Source organism: Cavia porcellus, unplaced genomic scaffold (genome assembly GCF_034190915.1).
Source record: "Cavia porcellus strain 051 isolate PalLab524CR breed Dunkin Hartley unplaced genomic scaffold, mCavPor4.1 scaffold_25, whole genome shotgun sequence".
Taxonomy (NCBI): Eukaryota; Metazoa; Chordata; class Mammalia; order Rodentia; family Caviidae; genus Cavia; species Cavia porcellus.
Genome location: NW_026947508.1, coordinates 27,440,749 through 27,460,104, shown reverse-complemented (window position 1 = coordinate 27,460,104; position 19,356 = coordinate 27,440,749). Strand labels below are relative to the sequence as shown.

The following is a 19,356-nucleotide window of genomic DNA, read 5'->3' as shown; positions in this document are numbered from 1 at the left end:
TTGCCAACTTTCAATGAAATTTTTCATTTCCTGAATATCCCTCTGAATCTGTTCCATGTATCATAATTCTGTTATATTATTCATTCAGAATTTTCACCACTTTCTCATGTTGCTCTATTTTTTAATCTACATCTTCTTTAGATACTCAATATTTCTTTCATATGTTTGTCCTTTCTTATTTTTATAATGTGAGGGATTACTTCTTACCTGATTTCCTTAACTTCATGGAGTTGTTTCTTTACTTCAGTTGCTCTCATTGCAGAGAGTTCAGTGGCACAGTTTCCATTGTCTTCCATTTCATTGTCTCCTGGGTTTGTTCTTGATGTCCTGCAGGACTGAGACTGCATTTTGTCTTTCACTTAGTAGTTTTCCCCTGGGAACTCTGCAACTGGTCAAGAACCCTCTCTGTGGATTATACTGGGATGCTGGATTAGGCAAAGCTTCACTCCTCTGATACCCACATGGCTAACTTGGGTGCATCCCTGAACTGAGGCCTTGACTCTGATGGGCAGAGCTCAAAATCTCCAGCACTCATCACCCAGGCTGGTTTCTCCCTGATGGATGCCTCCTGGTCTCTGGGTTGTTCAGGGCTCAGTACCTCTTTGACCTGTGCAGCTGGTTGGGTATTCCCTTGATTGACAGTGCTGGGATGTTGGCTGGACAGGGCTTGGATCCTTTGGATGCCAAGCAGCTAGCAGGGACACACCCCTAAAATTTGGTGCCTGGGACCTTTTGCCTGGCTGAGCAGAGTTCAGAACCTCTGGGACCCACAGATTAGTCAGGAAGGCACTATATTTTTCTTTCAGTTTGCATCTTCTGACATGTCTTTTCTTGCTGTGCTGAACTTGAGACATGCTGACGCTTATTTTTTCACTTCTTGAAATCAGGAGTTATATTTTAATTACTTCTGTTTCAGCTTTGATCATATTGTATATATAAGATAGTACATGTCTAATAGTTTTATTTATGTATAAATGTAGAACTTATGATGTTTCTCGAATTCTTAAGCCATTGTGATTTACTTAAATTTTACTGATACCTTTATTCACATTAAGCTTTTGCTTCTTTAGCTAAAGCCTATTTTCAATAGCAAGTGGACACAAAAACTATAAAGCATACACAACAGAAATTCAAGCTTTTCCATATTTCAGGAGATATGTTTAGAGATGGCAAAACTGTGTAGTCAAAACTCTTTTAGAAACAAAGCAATATGGTTTTAAATACACACATTTGAAATTTGAATTGTATTTCAAATTCATGGAATAGTTTTGGATGCCATAGAAGTAGATGTGAGTTTATTGTGCTAAATTAAGTAAAACTATGGACAAAATTAGTAGAGAACACTTCAAAATGGCCCCAAATATTCTTAGCAATTCATAACATCGTATTTTACTGTTGACAGGGATTTTTTTTTGGTAGAAAAAGCAGACTGGTTGCTTCCTATCTGCAGATTTTCAAATGTATAGGATCATATTCTATATCCCTTTTCCCAGATGGTTGGAAATACCAATTTCTCATGTGTTCACTTTTGTATTTCTCTATGACTTTATGTATTGACTATTTCTTTTTCTTTTCCAAACAGCAACAAAAACTAAGATGTATTCCCTTTCCTTAATTTCTAATGAAGTCAAAAAGGGTGAGGATTTGCTAAGCAGTAATATCACATTCACTAAAGACATGATAAGGCTTTCAAAATAGCTTTTGATGAATTCATTAAAATTTTTGATGAAAAAAAGCCTAGAAATTCTAGCAATACTCTGTCAACCCTGAAAGAATTTAAGTACTCGTAATAGGACTTATTAGTCAAATATACTATTCTTTTTTTTTTTTTTTTTTGTCTTTTTCCTTTTTATCGGTACCAGGGATCGAACTCATGACTGCCTGCTTGCAAGGCAGGCGCTTATGCCACTGAGCTAAATCCCCAGCCCTAAATATACTATTCTTGAGAAAACAATGTAGAAAAGAAAATAGAAAAGACTATGTTGGAAGCAAGATAGTGTGTTCAGAATATGTCTGTAGTTCTAATGTGTAGTTGTGTCTGCATTTTTTGTGTTGGACGATGTAGTGAAATTACCAAGCTGCCCTTTGATAAATTATTTCATTTTCTGATGTAAGATATATAATTCTAAATTAGCCCAGGTTTATTTAATTGAATTTTATTATTGTTATAGTATGTATCTAGAAGACATCATTCTTAAGCATAAGAGAACATATCTATTTGTGTTTTCAGTTCTTATTGAAACTAGGGTGTCATATTATGCCAGAAATGCTCTGCAACACTGAGCTACATCTCTAGTCCCAAGAGTAAAATAAAATACATAATAAGTAGTATAAAGTAGGAATTTTTTTATTACCAGGAATACTACTGCTGTAGAACAATATCTGAACTCAATTAAACAAGGAGATGTCATTTACACTTGGCTCCCAACAGTAAAAACCCTTTATTAAATGTTTAAGGTACTACTCAAACTTTCCATATTGAGAAGTAGAAAAATTACAGGCTAAGCACAAAAATATCATATCAGTTTTGTGTGTCTATCATTTAATGTAGTATACAATGAATTTCAAATGCTTCCAAATAGAAGCTATTATTTTTTATAAAATATTTCTTGTTTAATTGTTTTTAAATAAAATGCTAGAAAAAATTGATCTGATGTGCATGCTTAATACAAATACTAAAAAATAAACCCTTCATCATATCTTAGTGCTATATTCAGGTTATATTGAACAGAACTTAATCTGAAATTTTCTGTTGTTTGTATGACACCCAACGTTGATGACATATTAAAGTTTACAATTCAATTTCTAAAAATGTACCAAGTGAAATAGGGAAAAATCATATAAATATTTAAGTCAGATGTAGACCTTGAGACATACAGGCATCACACTTTAAACCCATTAGTTTTTTTTTTTAATCAATTTTGTGTCAGAAATGTACTATGCTTCACATATGACACTAATAAGTTTAGAAATGAATTTAAAGAAAGGCAAAAAAAGAAAACCATTAAACACTATTGTATCTTGCCATGGTTGGTAGTAATTAATTGCTTCCAAATTTCACACAGTCAACAGATATCTAAAATGAATATTTTCAAAGAAATAGTGGCTCAGAAACTAGCAGAAGTATGAGGGTATGAGGGTCGCAATGGCCGCATCACTTAGTAAACTTATTGAAATCCTTTTTGAGCAAAATCTGTTGCCTCTCGGCCTCTCCATATACAAGGGAGTGTGTCTTCTGCTCAGCTAACTAAATCCTCGCAAGGACAATCATGTGCAGGTGAGCAGGCAGAGCTGGTGTCACAGGACTGTGCGTGAGTTCATGCCTAGAACTCAAATCACCTTCTGTGTGATTTGATGTTCCTCTGTGCCACTTTGGGATTCTTACCTTTTCTTCCTTGAGAAACTCACATTTTCATTTTGCCTGGAGCATCCCATCTTATGGACCTTGTGGGCCTAGGAGGTGCCTTTGCAACCTCTACTGGAAACACTCACGGGCTCTCCTGGTGTCTCCAAAGTTCATGTGGAGCAGTTGAACTACACAATCAGCAAGACCCACAACTGAGAGTTCTCCCATATTCCATGGGTTGGACACTTTGATGACACCTCTCCTCTTGACGCACACTGTTCTCTCATCCATCTGCCTCAGCCATAGAGAAAGGAGCTGCCTAACAGAAGATCATAGCGAGAATGGTGAGTAAACTCTTCCCTTCTCTCTTTGCTAAGAGAAATGGCAAAACCCACCATGTTGCCATATGACCCTGGCAGAGTCTTTGCCTAGGACAGCCGACTAGCTGTGTTTCCTGAGAGCAGAAAAGATTTGTTGGACACCTTACCTTCTGCTGTTTTCCCTCTGTCAAAGGCAAAATTACAACAAATTTAGCTTAATGATCTCAATTGGCTTTTATTTCATCCTCTCTAATCAGGCAACACCTCATTCTATAAAATACAGAGAGGGCTCCAAAGAGACAAGCTGAGGAGCTGGATGTATGGACAGGAAAGGGCCGAGGGAAGCCACCAAAGAGAACAAAGGAAAAGTCGTCATTTTGTAAAAGGTTAAAAGGCAAGAACTTCCCAAAATAGGCAGTTTAAGAAGTTTGACTCTTTTCTTTCTCTTATACTTCTTGAAAGTTCAGATAAACTACTGTTTTGTCTTTAAACCTCAGCATGAATGGTTTCATTTTGTTCTATTTTGATTGATACAGGAGTTCTTTACAAAATAATTCCTGTACACATTTATGATTATTTTGGACTACTGAGGGTTGAACCCGGTCCTCACACTTGCTTAGTAAGTACTCTTTGTCAGTAACTGACAATAAGGATTCGTCTTCTATGAATTTTGTTTATATCTTTGCAACTAAGCAGTAATACACATACAGCATTTTGCTACATGGAATTTTTGAAGGCATCTAAACTAAGATTTCTCTGAGAACACAGTTAAGAGCAGAGCTTCTGATTGAATAGGACAGAGCACAATCTCATTGTCTAACTAGAAAGCCTCAGTGTCCTTGGTTTTCCTGTTATTTAAATTGTATCAGTTAAGAGGATTTAAATAAATATTTAAGGCATTTCCAGATTTTAGAATTCTGTTGCTATTTGGACATTCCCAAGAAGGTCTGTCTCTCATTGGTAGATTAAAATGATACTTTCTAATTATTTTATAATGGCTACTAGAAAGTCCCCAAAAATAATGTCCTATAACTGAGTTGCATGGAGAGTAAGGATGCATACAATTTGCTTGTAAGAATATATATATATATATATATATATATATATATATATATATATACAGATAATAATACTAATAAAGTGTTTTTAAATATTTTTGACATTTTGTAAAACTATTTTTTTTGGTACTGGGGATTTGAACTCGAGGCCTGGTGCTACTAATAATACATTTAACTGTATGATAGATGTAGACTTGTGCGATGACTTTTTTTTCTCAAGAATGACTTCAAATCTTCTTCTCATTCTGTACAACTTAGGAAAGAACTTTTCAAATTCCATAAAATGTTTTTTTTTTAACTGTAGATATTTTTTCCCATTTGCTGCTTTAATTTGTAAACTCTCATTGATTTTATTTCCAGATCATTTTCAGGAGCTGCATAGAACCAAAGCCCATAAAGGTGCAGAGCCGATAGAGACACTGAAGAGAAAGGGTAGACACACAAGAAGGTGAAACACCAGGCTCCGTCCAAACTGTGTCAGTGACTGCATGCAGTCAGCCCCGCTTGGCCATCCTACACATAAGCGCTCTGTGTGGCACCTTACATATTGGGATTATTTGTGGCTTTGGCTTCTCTACTCAGAGTTAATACTCTCTTAAAGAGTTCCGGTCTTTCTTTAAACATTGTAGAATGACAGATGTATTACAAAACATGAACAATTTTAGTAAAAACCATGGTCATCTATGAAGAATAAATTCACAAAAGTTTAAGTATTCAAATTCCACTCCCTAACTCTGAGACACACATTTTGAGAAACATTTTGGTCATCTTCATGTGAGGTTCATCGTTGCTCTTGTTCTTATTAAAAAGTTAGGAAATGACTTTGGATAGTATTTATGAGTAACATAAAGGAATACTTCATTTAAATTAACCTGAAACATATGGCTGTGTCATTTGGTAACTGTATGTGAATATATCTATGCTGTTCATATGTTATATTTACTTTATTGACTGTGTATGCACACTATAATGAACATTTCAGGATTTACTGAACAATGGAATACAATGAGAAGGATCAAATGAATTTCTGGGGACAAAATGTGAAAAGCACATGATGCTTTATAACTTTCATGTTTTATTCCTTTTGCTCTTCCTCAAAAATGGACCAGATTCTTAAACTGCAAGTATTAAAGAATGTTGGAAATGAAAAGGTCAACCAGAATGAAGAAAAGCATGACCAAATAATGAGGTGTTAGTCACATTCGCTTCAGTCTCAAAGCCATGTATTGACACTGTTTTGTGTTTATTTCAGAGACACAAAATTTTGGACCAGTGACAAAGGTGACTTGAAATATCCACTAAAAGTGTTTTCTTCTTTTTCTTTTTTTTAATAGTTTGCATCATATGCTTTTTACATTTTGTCCCCAGAAATTTATTTGATCCTTCTATTGTATAAATTCTGAAATGTCTCTATCGGCTCTGCACCTTTATGTGCTTTGGTTCCATGCAGCTCCTGAAAATGGTCTGGAAATAAAATCAATGAGAGTTTACAAATTAAAGCAGCAAATGGGAAAAAATATCTACAGTTAAAAAAAACATTTTATGGAATTTGAAAAGTTTTACAAAATGTCAAAAATATTTAAAAACATTTTATTAGTATTACTATCTATCTATCTATCTATCTATATATATATATATATATATATTCTTACAAGCAAATTGTATGCATCCTTAATCTTCATGTTACTCAGTTATAGGACATTGTTTCTGGGGACTTTCTAGTAGCTATTATAAAATAATTAGAAAGTATCATTTTAATCTACCAATGAGATACAGCCCTTCTTGGGAATGTCCAAATATCAACAAAATTCTAAAATCTGGAAATGCATTACATATTTATTTGAATCATCTTAACTAATACAATTTAAATACAAAAACCAAGGACACCAAGGCTTTCTAGTTAGACAATGAGATTGTGTTCTGTCCTATTCAATCAGAAGCTCTGCTCTTAACTGTGTTCTCAGAGAAATCTTAGTTTAGATGCCTTCAAAAATTCAATGTAGCAAAATGCTGTATGTGTATTACTGCTTAGTTGCAAAGATATAAACAAGATTCATAGAAGCAGAATCCTTATTGTCAGTTACTGACAAAGAGTACTTACTAAGGAAGTGTGAGGACCGGGTTCAACCCCTAGCAATCCAAAATAATCATAAATGTGTACAGGAATTATTTTGTAAAGAACTCCTGTATCAGTCAAAATAGAACAAAATGAAACCATTCATGCTGAGGTTTAAAGACAAAACAGTAGTTTATCTGAACTTCCAAGAAGTATAAGAGAAAGAAAAGAGTCAAACTTCTTAAACTGCCTATTTTGGGAAGTTCTTGCCTTTTAACCTTTTACAAAATGACGACTTTTCCTTTGTTCTCTTTGGTGGCTTCCCTCGGCCCTTTCCTGTCTGTACATCCAGCTCCTCAGCTTGTCTCTTTGGAGCCCTCTCTGTATTTTATGGAATGAGGTGTTGCCTGACTAGAGAGGATGAAATAAAAGCCAATTGAGATCTTTAAGCTAAATTTGTTGTAATTTTGTCTGTGACAGAGGGAAAACAGCAGAAGGTAAGGTGTCCAACAAATCTTTTCTGCTCTCAGAAAACAAGCTAGTTGGCTGTCCTAGGCAAAGACTCTGCCAGGGTCATATGGGAACACGGTGGGTTGCGCCATTTCTCTCAACAAAGAGAGAAGGGAAGAGTTTACTCACCATTCTCGCTATGATCTTCTGTTAGGCAGCTCCTTTCTCTATGGCTGAGGCAGTTGCTGAGGCAGATGGATGAGAGAACAGTGTGCATCAAGAGGAGAGGTGTCATCAAAGTGTCCAACCCATGGAATATGGGAGAACTCTCAGTTGTGGGTCTTGCTGATTGTGTAGTTCAACTGCTCCACGTGAGCTTTGGAGACACCAGGAGAGCCCGTGAGTGTTTCCAGTAGAGGTTGCAAAGGCACCTCCTAGGCCCACAAGGTCCATAAGAGGGGATGCTCCAGGGAAAATGAAAATGTGAGTTTCTCAGGGAAGAAAAAGTAACAATTCCAAAGTGGCACAGAAGAACATTAAATCACACAGAAGGTCCTTCTAGGCATGAACTCACGCACAGTCCTGTGACACCAGCTCTGCCTGCTCACCTGCACATGATTGTCCTTGCGAGGATTTAGTTAGCTGAGCAGAAGACACACTCCCTTGTATATGGAGAGGCCGAGAGGCAACAGTTTTTGCTCAAAAAGGCTTTTTTTTTTTTTTTTGTCTTTTTCATTTTTATCGGTACCAGGGATCAAACTCACGACCGCCTGCTTGCAAGGCAGGCGCTTATGCCGCTGAGCTAAATCCCCAGCCCCTCAAAAAGGCTTTTCAATAAGTTTACTATTACTAAGTGACGCGGCCATTGCGACCCTCATACCCTCATACTTCCGCTAGTTTCTGAGCCACTATTTCTTTGAAAATATTCATTTTAGATACCTGTTGACTGTGTGAAATTTGGTAATGAATTACTACCAACCATGGCAAGGTACAATAGTGTTTAATGTTTTTATTTCTTTGCTTTTCTTTAAATTCATTTCTAATCTTATTAGTGTCATATGTGAAGCGTAGTACATTTCTGACACAATATTGATAAAAAAAACTAATGGGTTTAAAGCGTGATGCCTGTATGTCTCAAGGTCTACACCTGACTTAAATATTTATATGATTTTTCCCTATTTCACTTGGTACATTTTTGGAAATTGAATTGTAAATTTTAATATGTTATCAACTTTGGGTGTCAGAGAAACAACAGAAAATTTCAAATTAAATTCTGTTCAATATAACCTGAATATAGCACTAAGATATGATAAAGGGTTTATTTTTTAGTATTTGTATTAAGCATGCACATCAGATCAATTTTCTGTATACCATTTTATTTAAAAACAATTAAACAAGAGATATTTTATAAAAAATAATAGCTTCTATTTGGAAGCATTTGAAATTCATTGTATACTACATTAAATGATAGACACACAAAACTGTTATGATATTTTTGTGCTTAGCCTGTAATTTTTCTACTTCTCAATTTAAAAAGTTTGAGTAGGACTTTAACATTTAATAAATGGTTTTTACTGTTGGGAGCCAAGTGTAAATGACATCTCCTTGTTTAATTGAGTTCAGATATTGTTCTACAGCAGTAATATTCCCGGTAATAAAAAAATTCCTACTTCATAGGACTTATTATGTATTTTATTTTACTCTTGGGACTAGAGATGTAGCTCAGTGTTGCAGAGCATTTCTGGCATAAAATGACACCCTAGTTTCAATAAGAACTGAAAACACAGATAGATATGTTCTCTTATGCTTAAGAATGATGTCTTCTAGATACATACTATAACAATAATAAAATTCAATTAAATAAACAATCTAATTTAGAATTATATATCTTATATCAGAAAATGAAACAATTTATCAAAGGGCAGCTTGGTAATTTCGCTACATTGTCCAACACAAAAAATGCAGAGACAACTACAAATTAGACCTACAGACATATTCTGAACACACTATCTTGCTTCCAACATAGTCTTTTCTATTTTCTTTTCTACATTATTTCCTCAAGAATAGTATATTTGACTAATGAGTCCTATTATGAGAACTTAAAATTTTTTCAGGGTTGACAGAGTATTGCTAGAATTTTCTAGGCTTTTTTTTTCATCAAAAATTTTAATGAAGTCATCAAAAGTTATTTTGAAAGCCTTATCATGTCTTTAATGAATGTGATATTACTGCTTAGCAAATCCTCACCTTTTTGACTTCATTAGAAATTAAGGAAAGGGAATATATCTTAGTTTTTGTTGCTGTTTCGAAAAGAAAAGGAAATAGTCAATACATGAAGTCATAGAGAAATACAAAATTGAACACATGAGAAATTGCTATTTCCAACCATCTGGGAAAAGGGTTATAGGATAGGATCCTATACATTTGAAAATCTGCAGATAGGAAGCAATCAGTCTGCTTTTTCTATGAAAAAAACCCCTGTCAACAGTAAAATATGATGTTATGAATGGCTAAGAATATTTGGGGCCATTTTGAAGTGTTCTCTACTAATTTTGTCCATAATTTTACTTAATTTAACACAATAAACTCACATTTGTTTCTATGGCATCCATAAGTATTCCATGAATTTGAAATACAATTCAAATTTAAGTTGTGTGCATTTAAAAGTATAGAGCTTTGTTTCTAAATGAGCTTTGACTACACAGTTTTATCATCTCTAAACATATCTCCTGAAATATGGAAAAGCTTGAATTTCTATTGTGTATGCTTTATAGTTTCTGTGTCCACTTGCTATCAAAAATATTCTGTAGATAAAGAAGCAAAAGCTTAATGTGAATAAGGGTATCAGTAAAATTTAAGTAAATCACAATGGCTTAAGAATTCTACAAACATCATAAGTTCTACATTTATACATAAATAAAATTTTAGACATGTACTATCTTATATACTACAATATGATCAAAGCCCCAGGCTGGGCTTCCTGGACCTACTGGGAGGAAGCCTAGCATGCCAGCGGCTCCTCCCACAGTGTTGGAGGACTAAGGTGAGCAGATTTCCTTCCTAAGCCTGGCCTCCCTCGACGGGAAGGACCACGCAGGCAATGCTGTCTTCTAGCTGAGCTCTTCATCACACCATGCGTGTCAGGATCTTGGCCCAAGTGGGGAGCCTTCATCTCCATGGCACGCAGGATCTCTTTGGTGCGAGCATTTCCCCTCCTTAACTCCCGGAGCAGGCTTCCAGCAGTGGCAGCTGCAGCCCAGTTCTTGCGGGCTTCTTTCTGCATGCAGGTCAGCTGCCTTTGGTGAGAGCGAATGGTTTTCTCCCACTCCTCCTGCATGTCCTGGGCTATTTTCCTGTAGGTCTCCAGCTCTTGAGCAGTGTGGCCCACCTCCTCTTCCCGTATGGGCAGTTTCCTTCCTTGCTCTGCCCGGACTCTGGCCTGCTGTCTCAGTTTGGTGTGGCTTGGCGGCACAGTTTGGTGGTGAACCTCACCCATCACTCTGACCTTCTGCTCAAGCTTTTGGTGCTCGCCTTGCAGCTGTGCCGTGGCTGACTCCAGAGATGTTTTCTGAGTCTGGAGACTATACAGAGACTTTTTCAGTTCTTTCTCAGTGTTCTCTGCCTCCCAGAGTTGAGTGCAAAGTTGGTTTCTTTGCTCTTCCGTGGTCTTTAAGGACGCATTTAATCGAGCACCATACACTGGTTTCTCCAAAGACACTGGCTGATGACCTGAGACAGGACCATTTTCCAGTTGGCTCTTGACTTCAGCCCCTCGTTCCTTTCCCCGTTGAGCTTCCTGGGAAAGCTGTGAGTGGCTTTCGGGGAGTTGGGCATTCTCACTCAGAGCAACTGTCATTTCTCTCTGGAGCCGCTCTTTGCCCATGTTCCACAAGGCGAATTTCATGTTAGCTATTTCCGAAGTCACTGATGTTAATTCCTCTGCCAGGGACCCGATCCTGTTTGCTGTCTCTGCCATCTCTGATTGCTGTTGTCGAACATGCTCTTTTTGCTCTTTGAGGAGGCGGTCTACCTGCCCTCGAATCTTCGATCTGTTCCTCAACAGCAACACCTTCTCTTTGGCTGCCTTCCAACGCTGTGCTGCCCTGGCCTCCTCTTCTGGGCCGGCCTCCTTGAGAGTTGTCTCTAAGGCTTCCTATTCTTTCTGAAGCTGGCCGAGTTGGTCCAAGAGTTGGCACTTTTCTTTCATGAGTCCTGCGAGCTGGAGAGCAAGCCCTTTTTCTCTGCTCACTGCCAACCAACTTCTAACAGAACAAAAAGTTCTCCATGAAATCCAAAGAAGGGTCAAAAGACTCATAGTGTCTGCCCACTACATCACGCAAGGCTGCGTGACCAGTTGGCTGAGCCACAGTACTGGCCTGGAATGTTCAGTGTTTGGTCCAGAACCTTAGCAACGGGAGTGGCCCACTGCTGAGCTGGTTAGGGGGTGAATTGAGAGGAAATCGCGGAAACACGATTTGTCAAGCATCATGGGCTCAGTTTCCCTGTGCTGAGAGATATTCAGGGGCTCTTATTTTGCTCTCTGTCCTGGAACAACCCAGTGCCACACATCCCCAGAAGCCTGCCATGTGCCCATCCTGACAGCCCCACCACTTCCCATTGGTTACCTCTGGGATGATGGTGTTAAGTGGGGGTGGGGAAGGAAAACCAATGTGGAGATAATGGTATGCTGTGTCCCCCAATGTCTAAGAAGTGCTTTTTTGAAACACAGCCTAAAACACTACCAGACCACATATCTCATAATTCATTGAAATTATCTTGACAAGGGAGAAAAGTCCTTTGTTCACCAGGATGGTTTCTTCTGCCATCATTAGATATTTTAATGCCAAATTTATCTATACACCTTGATGTCTACACACTTTAATTGTCCACATACCACATGTTCTTGTGTGTGCTCTTGGTCTCTCAATTTATTCATTTTCCTTCTTGGATTTAGTGTCCTTTGGCTCATTTGTTTCTTTGACTTCCTTATTTGAAGTGTTGTTCTCATTCTATATTCCCTTCCTGACTGGTTTAATCAACTTGTGCATTTTTAAACTATCACTTCCTGTCTCTCACACGTATACCTCCATCCCTGGACATCCCTTAATTCCAGCCCCATATGACTCCTTTCATGTTAAAGACCTTCTTCAGTGCCTCTGACTATCCCAAGCAGTATCCATCTTCCCCTCACCTCCTCTCTCTCTCTGTCTCTTTCTCTCTTTCTCTACCTCTCTGTCTCTGTCTCTGTCTCTTTTTTTCAGGTCTTGCCATGACCCTTATGTTTTTTTTTAATCTAGAATTTTCTTCCACATCAATTTGTCCTCACTTGCATCAATTTTCTCATTCATCTAGGCATATTTTTTTGAGAAGCCTGTGTGACCTGCTCCTTCTCTAACCTCCAGAATATCCTGCTCCCATCTCATGATTGAATAACATGGTATAGTTTAGTATCTTGTCTTTCTGCCATTGCACATTGCCATGCAGAGCAAGACTACATGTAAGCAAATTCATCACCTTACCGTTTCCAGTGTGCCATTATAAAATAACAAGGAAAGTTCCATTTGTAGTGTACCAATGAGAATTCTGAAATCAGGGAATGCCTTACATATTTATTTGCATTCTCTTAAATGCGACAATTTAAATGAGTAAAACCAGGGACAGCATGGCTTTCTAGTTAGACAAGGAGCTCATGTTCTGTCTTATTCTGTCAGAATCTCTGCTCTTAACTGGGTTGACAAATGAAACATGAAGGGAAAATTGGTAGTGGGAGAGGACTGCAGTGGTAGGCAAGGGAATGATTGCCTGCGGGAAGGGATAGGTAGAGCAAAGGACAGGGAGGACCATGGATGTGCTTTTTGTGTTGTTCTCTGAATTTGACCTCATGGGCAGGAGGAATTCACCCTGCAGTGATTATGACTGACCAGTCCTCAGTGCCTCCAGGCAGGAATGACTTTCTGAACTTCACACCTTGAATAAAAACTTGAGGCTGGGCCCAGATGTCCACCTATACATTGAACATAGACTGAATCTCACAGACTCTTTCAATGCAAATAATCATCCTGTGTATTCTTACATAACTGTAGAAAGCATCTTTAGCCTGAATTCACAACAGAAACTCCTTCCTGGAGATTAATCCTCTGAAGAGGAAAGATAAATTGTGGTACATTACTTAAGAGCATCTCTGGCAATATGCAGAATTAACCAATCCTGGTATTATTGCGATCCAGTGGTAACAAATGCAGCACTTCATCTAGCATTCAGAAGGTTAAAAGGGTTATTTTCAAGGATCCTATCACAGCTATGGATTCAGCTGTGAGGTGTAATGTCTGCCGAGGTCTGAGGACGCAGGCATGAGGAGCATATCAGTGCCAAGACAGATGTTCTTTAACCTTCCGCTAACATACAGCTTTCAGCATGTTCTTTTCTCCATTTGTTTCAGATCAAAGATGAGCCACTGAGTCAGTGGCTGCCCTAGGCCAATTCTGTAGCCAAATTGAACAATACTTTTTTCTGTATATTCTCCCAAAAACAGAGAATTACTTTTTCTTAAAAAAGATCTTCTGACAACAGATTTTTACATTGATTATAGTGTGTTAGTTCTTTTGATGTTTACAAATCAACTTAAGCTTCTATACTTATAATCTTGCATCTGCTCTAAATTTCAACAGTAGCGGAACTACATTATATGGTTTCTTCTTAAATCAATTCATTTATTTTGTTTTATGCTCTACCTTAACCACATTGTCTTGGAGCGTAACTTGTACTCTGCACACCACTTCACGAGGGATAGTAAGGTTGAGCCCTAGGGGTCTACCAGGAAGGGTGTATTGTGTTAGGACAAGCAGACATGCTGCTGCCTTCACAACTGACTCTACAGACTACACAGATTTTTTTCCACTTGGTAAAACTGAACTGGATTTGGCTCTTCTTCAATGACTAAATTTTCTCTCGAAGGTTGCAAAAATCTCTATTGGTCTATTCCTGCCTAACCGTCTTTCAAAAATCATGGTTGGGTTTACTTGTAAGACAGTGAAAAATGACAATAATAAGAGTAGGTTACAAATGAGCCCTCAGATAATCACTTTATGTCGTGTCTTTCCAAAATTCTAGAAATAAATTTTCAATAGCCAAGCTACAACTCTGAGAAAGACACTATTATTCTAAAATCCATTAATTAAGTATATTCTCATGGCAAGATATAGGTACACGTATCCTCAGATTCGGAGGAAACTTCACTTGTGGCTTGATATGCTTTCTCTCAGCATTTTTGCTCTTGCACTTTCATCAGGTAAAATACTACATGGTAATATTTTAACTTGGTAGATGTATGTTATCAGCACATATTAATTTTCAAAATATAAGAGATTTGTGCTATTTTCATAAATGTGTATAATATATCTTGATGATATCCAACCTCACGAATGCCTCTGGAAAGCTTTATTCTTTTCCTTTTATATAATAGTAATGTCACTTCTATTTTCATATCTTTTTTTAAATGTACTTCATAATAGAAACAACACATGATGAATTATCTTTCCAAGTCTCCCATATTATTAAGCACAACAATGTCCACTTGTATCCGTTTTCTGACAAGTGACATTTTTATGGCTGGATATACTCTATTTTGTATGCATACCTAACCCTAACCCTAACCCTCTAAAATCACTGTAGATGAGAGAGAGACATCAAGAAAAGAATGAATTTCTCAGCCTTCTGACTTGTGGACCCCTGGATGCACCACACAAAGAAGTTCTTTGGCGAGATTACAAGAAGATTTTCTAAATTGTGATTTAAAAAGACTGCATTTCCCTGAAGCATAGAATCTACACAAATAAGAAAGTGTAGAATGAGAGTCCCATCATAGACAACTATCAACTTATGCTTTTTTTAGCCCATTTTCCTCACCAGAGATTGTTTCTTTAGAATCCTTTGTTTCCATTTCATCATCCATATTACATATGTAGGGGGAATACGTAACATTACAGTCTCAGACTTCAGAAAATGGGATGAATTTTGAAATATAAGAAGCAATATTTGGGATAGAAAAAGGGTAAGTATATTCTCCTTAGCACAATAAATGTGAAGTTCACTGTGTGTGTGTGTGTGTGTGTGTGTGTAACTACAGAGGATAATTGTGCCCAAATTAACTAAATCGTAATTAATTTGTTTCTTTTTATTTCACAAAGCAACCCTTTGAGCTAGAACTAGGTATCTGACTGCCTAGAATAAACACATCTTTTCTAGAGTCTCAAAAAGCAATGTATGCTCATGTGACTAAGTTCCAGCTAATGAGTTATAATAATACATGGTTTTTAAATGTTCAGGAACATTGATTAAAAGGCACATGTTCTTTGTTCTTTCATTGAGACTATGGCACAATGAGTAGATACTCAGAAGCTAGACTTGATCACATTTTGAAAATTTATATACAAGAGATGACAGGAGAAAGCTGAAAAAAAAGCTTCTACATCATTAATATAGTGTTGACCTACAGCTTTTAAATGTAAGACTATAAAACAGCTGAGAAAGGCATATAAGAAAGACTGTCTTAATTAGAGTATTTTATTGTGTACATCTAAATTCCATTAACGTGATGAATATTCAGTTGCAGAATTACGTGTGATGATAAACTCTAAAAACATCTAAAATTCTTTAATTGTATGTAAGATACAAAGAGCAACCATAACATTTATTATTTAATATTGTTTAAAAATGAAATCAAGCTATATCTTAGTTACTTTCCTCTCACTGCTATCCTGATGGTCAAGTTTATGAAAGAGAAGATTGTCTTAACTCACAGTTTTGTTGGTTTCAATGCATAATTAGCTGGCTCCAAGGCTGGGTGGCATGGCCGAGGGTCAGTTGTTCATGTTGGCCCTAAACAGCCCAAAGTAGAAAGAGCAAAGAGGGGGAAATCAAAACTCCTATTATACTATATTATATTATATTACATGTCAGCACTGCCCTGGGAGGGTGCTGTACTCATACTACCAATCCCAGTGCTAGACAATTTGCCAATAAAACATGCTGGATTCAGCCGTCTCCATGACTACATGACTCTTGGCTCCCTTAATTACCTTGTCAGGAAGGTGGAATAAATAATTTTTAAAAAATTAAAACTGCAAGTTAAAATGGAAGTTGTATGTAACTTTTGGGAAAAATCAATCAAAACTGAAAGAGCATATATAGCAACCACTTATAAACTAAAAGTATAAATATTAATAATTTAAATGTAAGCTGATAACCATTAAAACAGAATAAAAATACTTATCGGCAACTACAACAAAACCATAATGTCTCTAGTGTGTATCTTAATGACTTAAATGTACTATATATATATTTCATGACATATATTTACTAAAACTGATAAAAATAATCAATCATACATGGAATTGAAAGTGCTTAATATCTCTACTATTTACTGTATTTGAATAAAAAATTTAACAACAACTCCTGAAATGGAAAATTAAGCAAGAAAACTGATATTTATTACAATGTGAATAATAAAAATATAAACAAAGAGGAAAGTCAAAATTGGCTTGCCATGTGCTGCTGGCAGGCTGACAAGAGATTTGGTGAACTATTTTCTAAAATGGTTACAATACTCATGTCTAGTAAAGTTGCAATTTGAAAATATGTGTGTTAAATAAAACAAGTGAATAGCATATGAAGTTATATTCAAATAATTCAAGGAAGGAGGCACTATGTTGACTACTATTATGTTAGATTATCTGGGGGTGAAACCAATGATGCTTAAATTGTTCGGTTCTGACCTGTGTTGTTCTAATACAATGTCCTCTTTTACCTCAATCCCACTCTTTTTAAAATTAATCTATTTTTTTCTTGCATTTTTTTCCAATTAAGGGAAAACTAAATTAAAAAATAGCAGGATATATTATAGTAATTTTTTTGTTTTCCTATTTACCTGATATGAACCCCAGTATTGTATTACTCTCCCCATCTTGTTCTATGAGATTTTACTATATTCTCTTTTGTTTGATGGTATCAAGTTTGAGGGTATAGCCAACCACTTTCAAGGCAATAAGATTCACTAAGATGTCCATTATGGCTTGACTATTACCTTCTTTCGAAATCCTGTAAGGTCTCCACGGTAGGTTTTATTGGTCTTGTTCTGTACTGTTTTGATCAATTCTATTATACCTGATGATATACGTAACTTTTTAAAAAAATAGCAAGAGGCACAATGGTAACCCTTTTAGATCACCTGATGTTTTATTTTTGCATCATGTGCTAATGCCCATCCTTTTGTTCTGACTCTGTTTTGTTTAGCCATGTTAGGTTGTATTCTCTCCAAAAAAATAAGAATTGTGGTAGCAAAAAAAACCCAAAAAGTGAAATTGTTATTAAAAAGAGAGGAAAGGAAGGTGGTTAAGGGATATAACTGCATATATGTTTGAGTGTGTAGGATGGAAATCCATATTACTGAACTTTTGTTGGATCATTGATCAGCACTGTCTGCAATCTCATTGTATGAATGTTCACTTTACGTGCTTTAATTTCATAATTTGGACAACTATTTGAAAGATGACAATATGTAACCTATTAACTAGTGATGTCTTACTGTATTTTTTCCTTGAAATTCTGTATTATTTGTACCTTTTTACTGCTTTTTAAAATTTTATTTCCTTTCTTTTTTTCTCTTTAAATAAATAAAACAAGTGATAGTTATTTCATAAGCCTTTTTAATTTTTTTTATTTTAAAGAGAACAGAATAAAGCAAAACACACAAAGCAGATCAGAAAAGAATAATACAAGTAACCCAGGATTTCAAAATAAAACAACAGAAATCAACAGTGGCCAATATTTCTTTCTTTTTTAACAGTTCGTATTGTCACAGAATGAAGTTAAACAAGACAACATAGTACAAAACTAATCAAAAGAAAAGAATAAAAGCATTACAGGCCTTCAAAACCAGACAATAGGAAAATCAGCAATGGCTACAATAATATCTCTTATTCTCTTCAAAGTAGCTGTCCATACCTTCACATATTAAATTAAATAATGCAAAACAGACTAAAATCAATCAAAACAAAGAATGAAAGCTATACTGGCCTTCACAACAAGGTGATAGGAAATCAGCAAGGGAAACCATAATGTCCCATTTTCTTCCAAGTAGCTGTTCTTACCATCACACACAATAAAATCATTCTTATAAATTCTTTAGGAGAATTTCTAGACATATATAGGTCCGTACATGTATATCTGCCCTTCTTGCATTAGAGAGAAAAACCAAATCCAAAACAAAACAAATTACTAGAAAAATGAAAACCAAAAGAGACAAAAAAAACCCCACAACAAAGAGCTCAAAACAATGATGATATCGGTCCTCAAAACAAGGTGGTAGGAACATAACTGAGGTTGCTATTTTGCATAGTTATCTTCAAGGAGCTACTCAGATTACCAGATATAAACATGCAAAGTCGATCCAGTCTTATAAATGTTAACTGCTTAGTTCAAAAGAACTAAAAGAATCAGGAGCACAATCATCTTAGCTATCTTAAGTGCGTACATACACACTTAAAACTTCTTTTCTTTTTCCTTTTTTTCTTCTTTTCCCTCTTTGACTTATTTTTTCCTCTTTGAGCAGTTTCTTACCCTTTCACAATATTTATTGAAGATTTTGTATCTAATTTGCTCTTTCTGTTTCTCATACTAGGAAGACAATGTAGTATTTACACATGCGAGTTTGATTCATTTCACTTATGAATATGCTCTCAGGTCACATCCATTTACCTATAAAAGCATCAATGTAATCCTGCTTTACAGTTGAGTAGTATTCCATTATATAAACATCACATCTTTTTATCCATTCCTCAATTAATGGGCAACAAGTTTATTTCCAAGATCTGGCTCTTACAAAGTGTGCTGCTATAAACATGGCTGCACATATATCACTGTGCTATGATGTTTCCAGTTCTTCTGGGAATATGCCTAGAAGTGGAATAGCTGTGTCAAATGGGACTTCCAATCCCAGCTTTCTGAGGAAACAACAGACTGACCAACACAATAGTTGCACCACTCTACACTCCCACCAACAGTGCAGGAGAGTTCCTTTTCCCCCCACTGTCTTTCCAGTATTTGTTATTGGTGATTTTCTTCATCCAG

The 19,356-nt window shown here is 36.2% G+C and overlaps 1 protein-coding gene across 4 annotated transcripts in view; it reads right to left on the bottom strand.

Moving 5' to 3' along the window:
• Nucleotides 1-7,961: 7,961 nt before the first annotated feature.
• LOC106028001 (melanoma inhibitory activity protein 2-like) overlaps nucleotides 7,962-19,356 on the bottom strand; it is a 30,432-nt gene continuing 19,037 nt past the window's right edge. For all 4 annotated transcript variants that reach the window (XM_063236048.1, XM_063236047.1, XM_063236049.1 and 1 more), the window contains one exon: nucleotides 7,962-16,107. In XM_063236048.1, the coding sequence (XP_063092118.1) occupies nucleotides 10,232-11,206 (975 nt within the window). In that variant the 5' untranslated portion in view covers nucleotides 11,207-16,107 and the 3' untranslated portion in view covers nucleotides 7,962-10,231. The remainder of the gene's footprint in view (nucleotides 16,108-19,356) is intronic.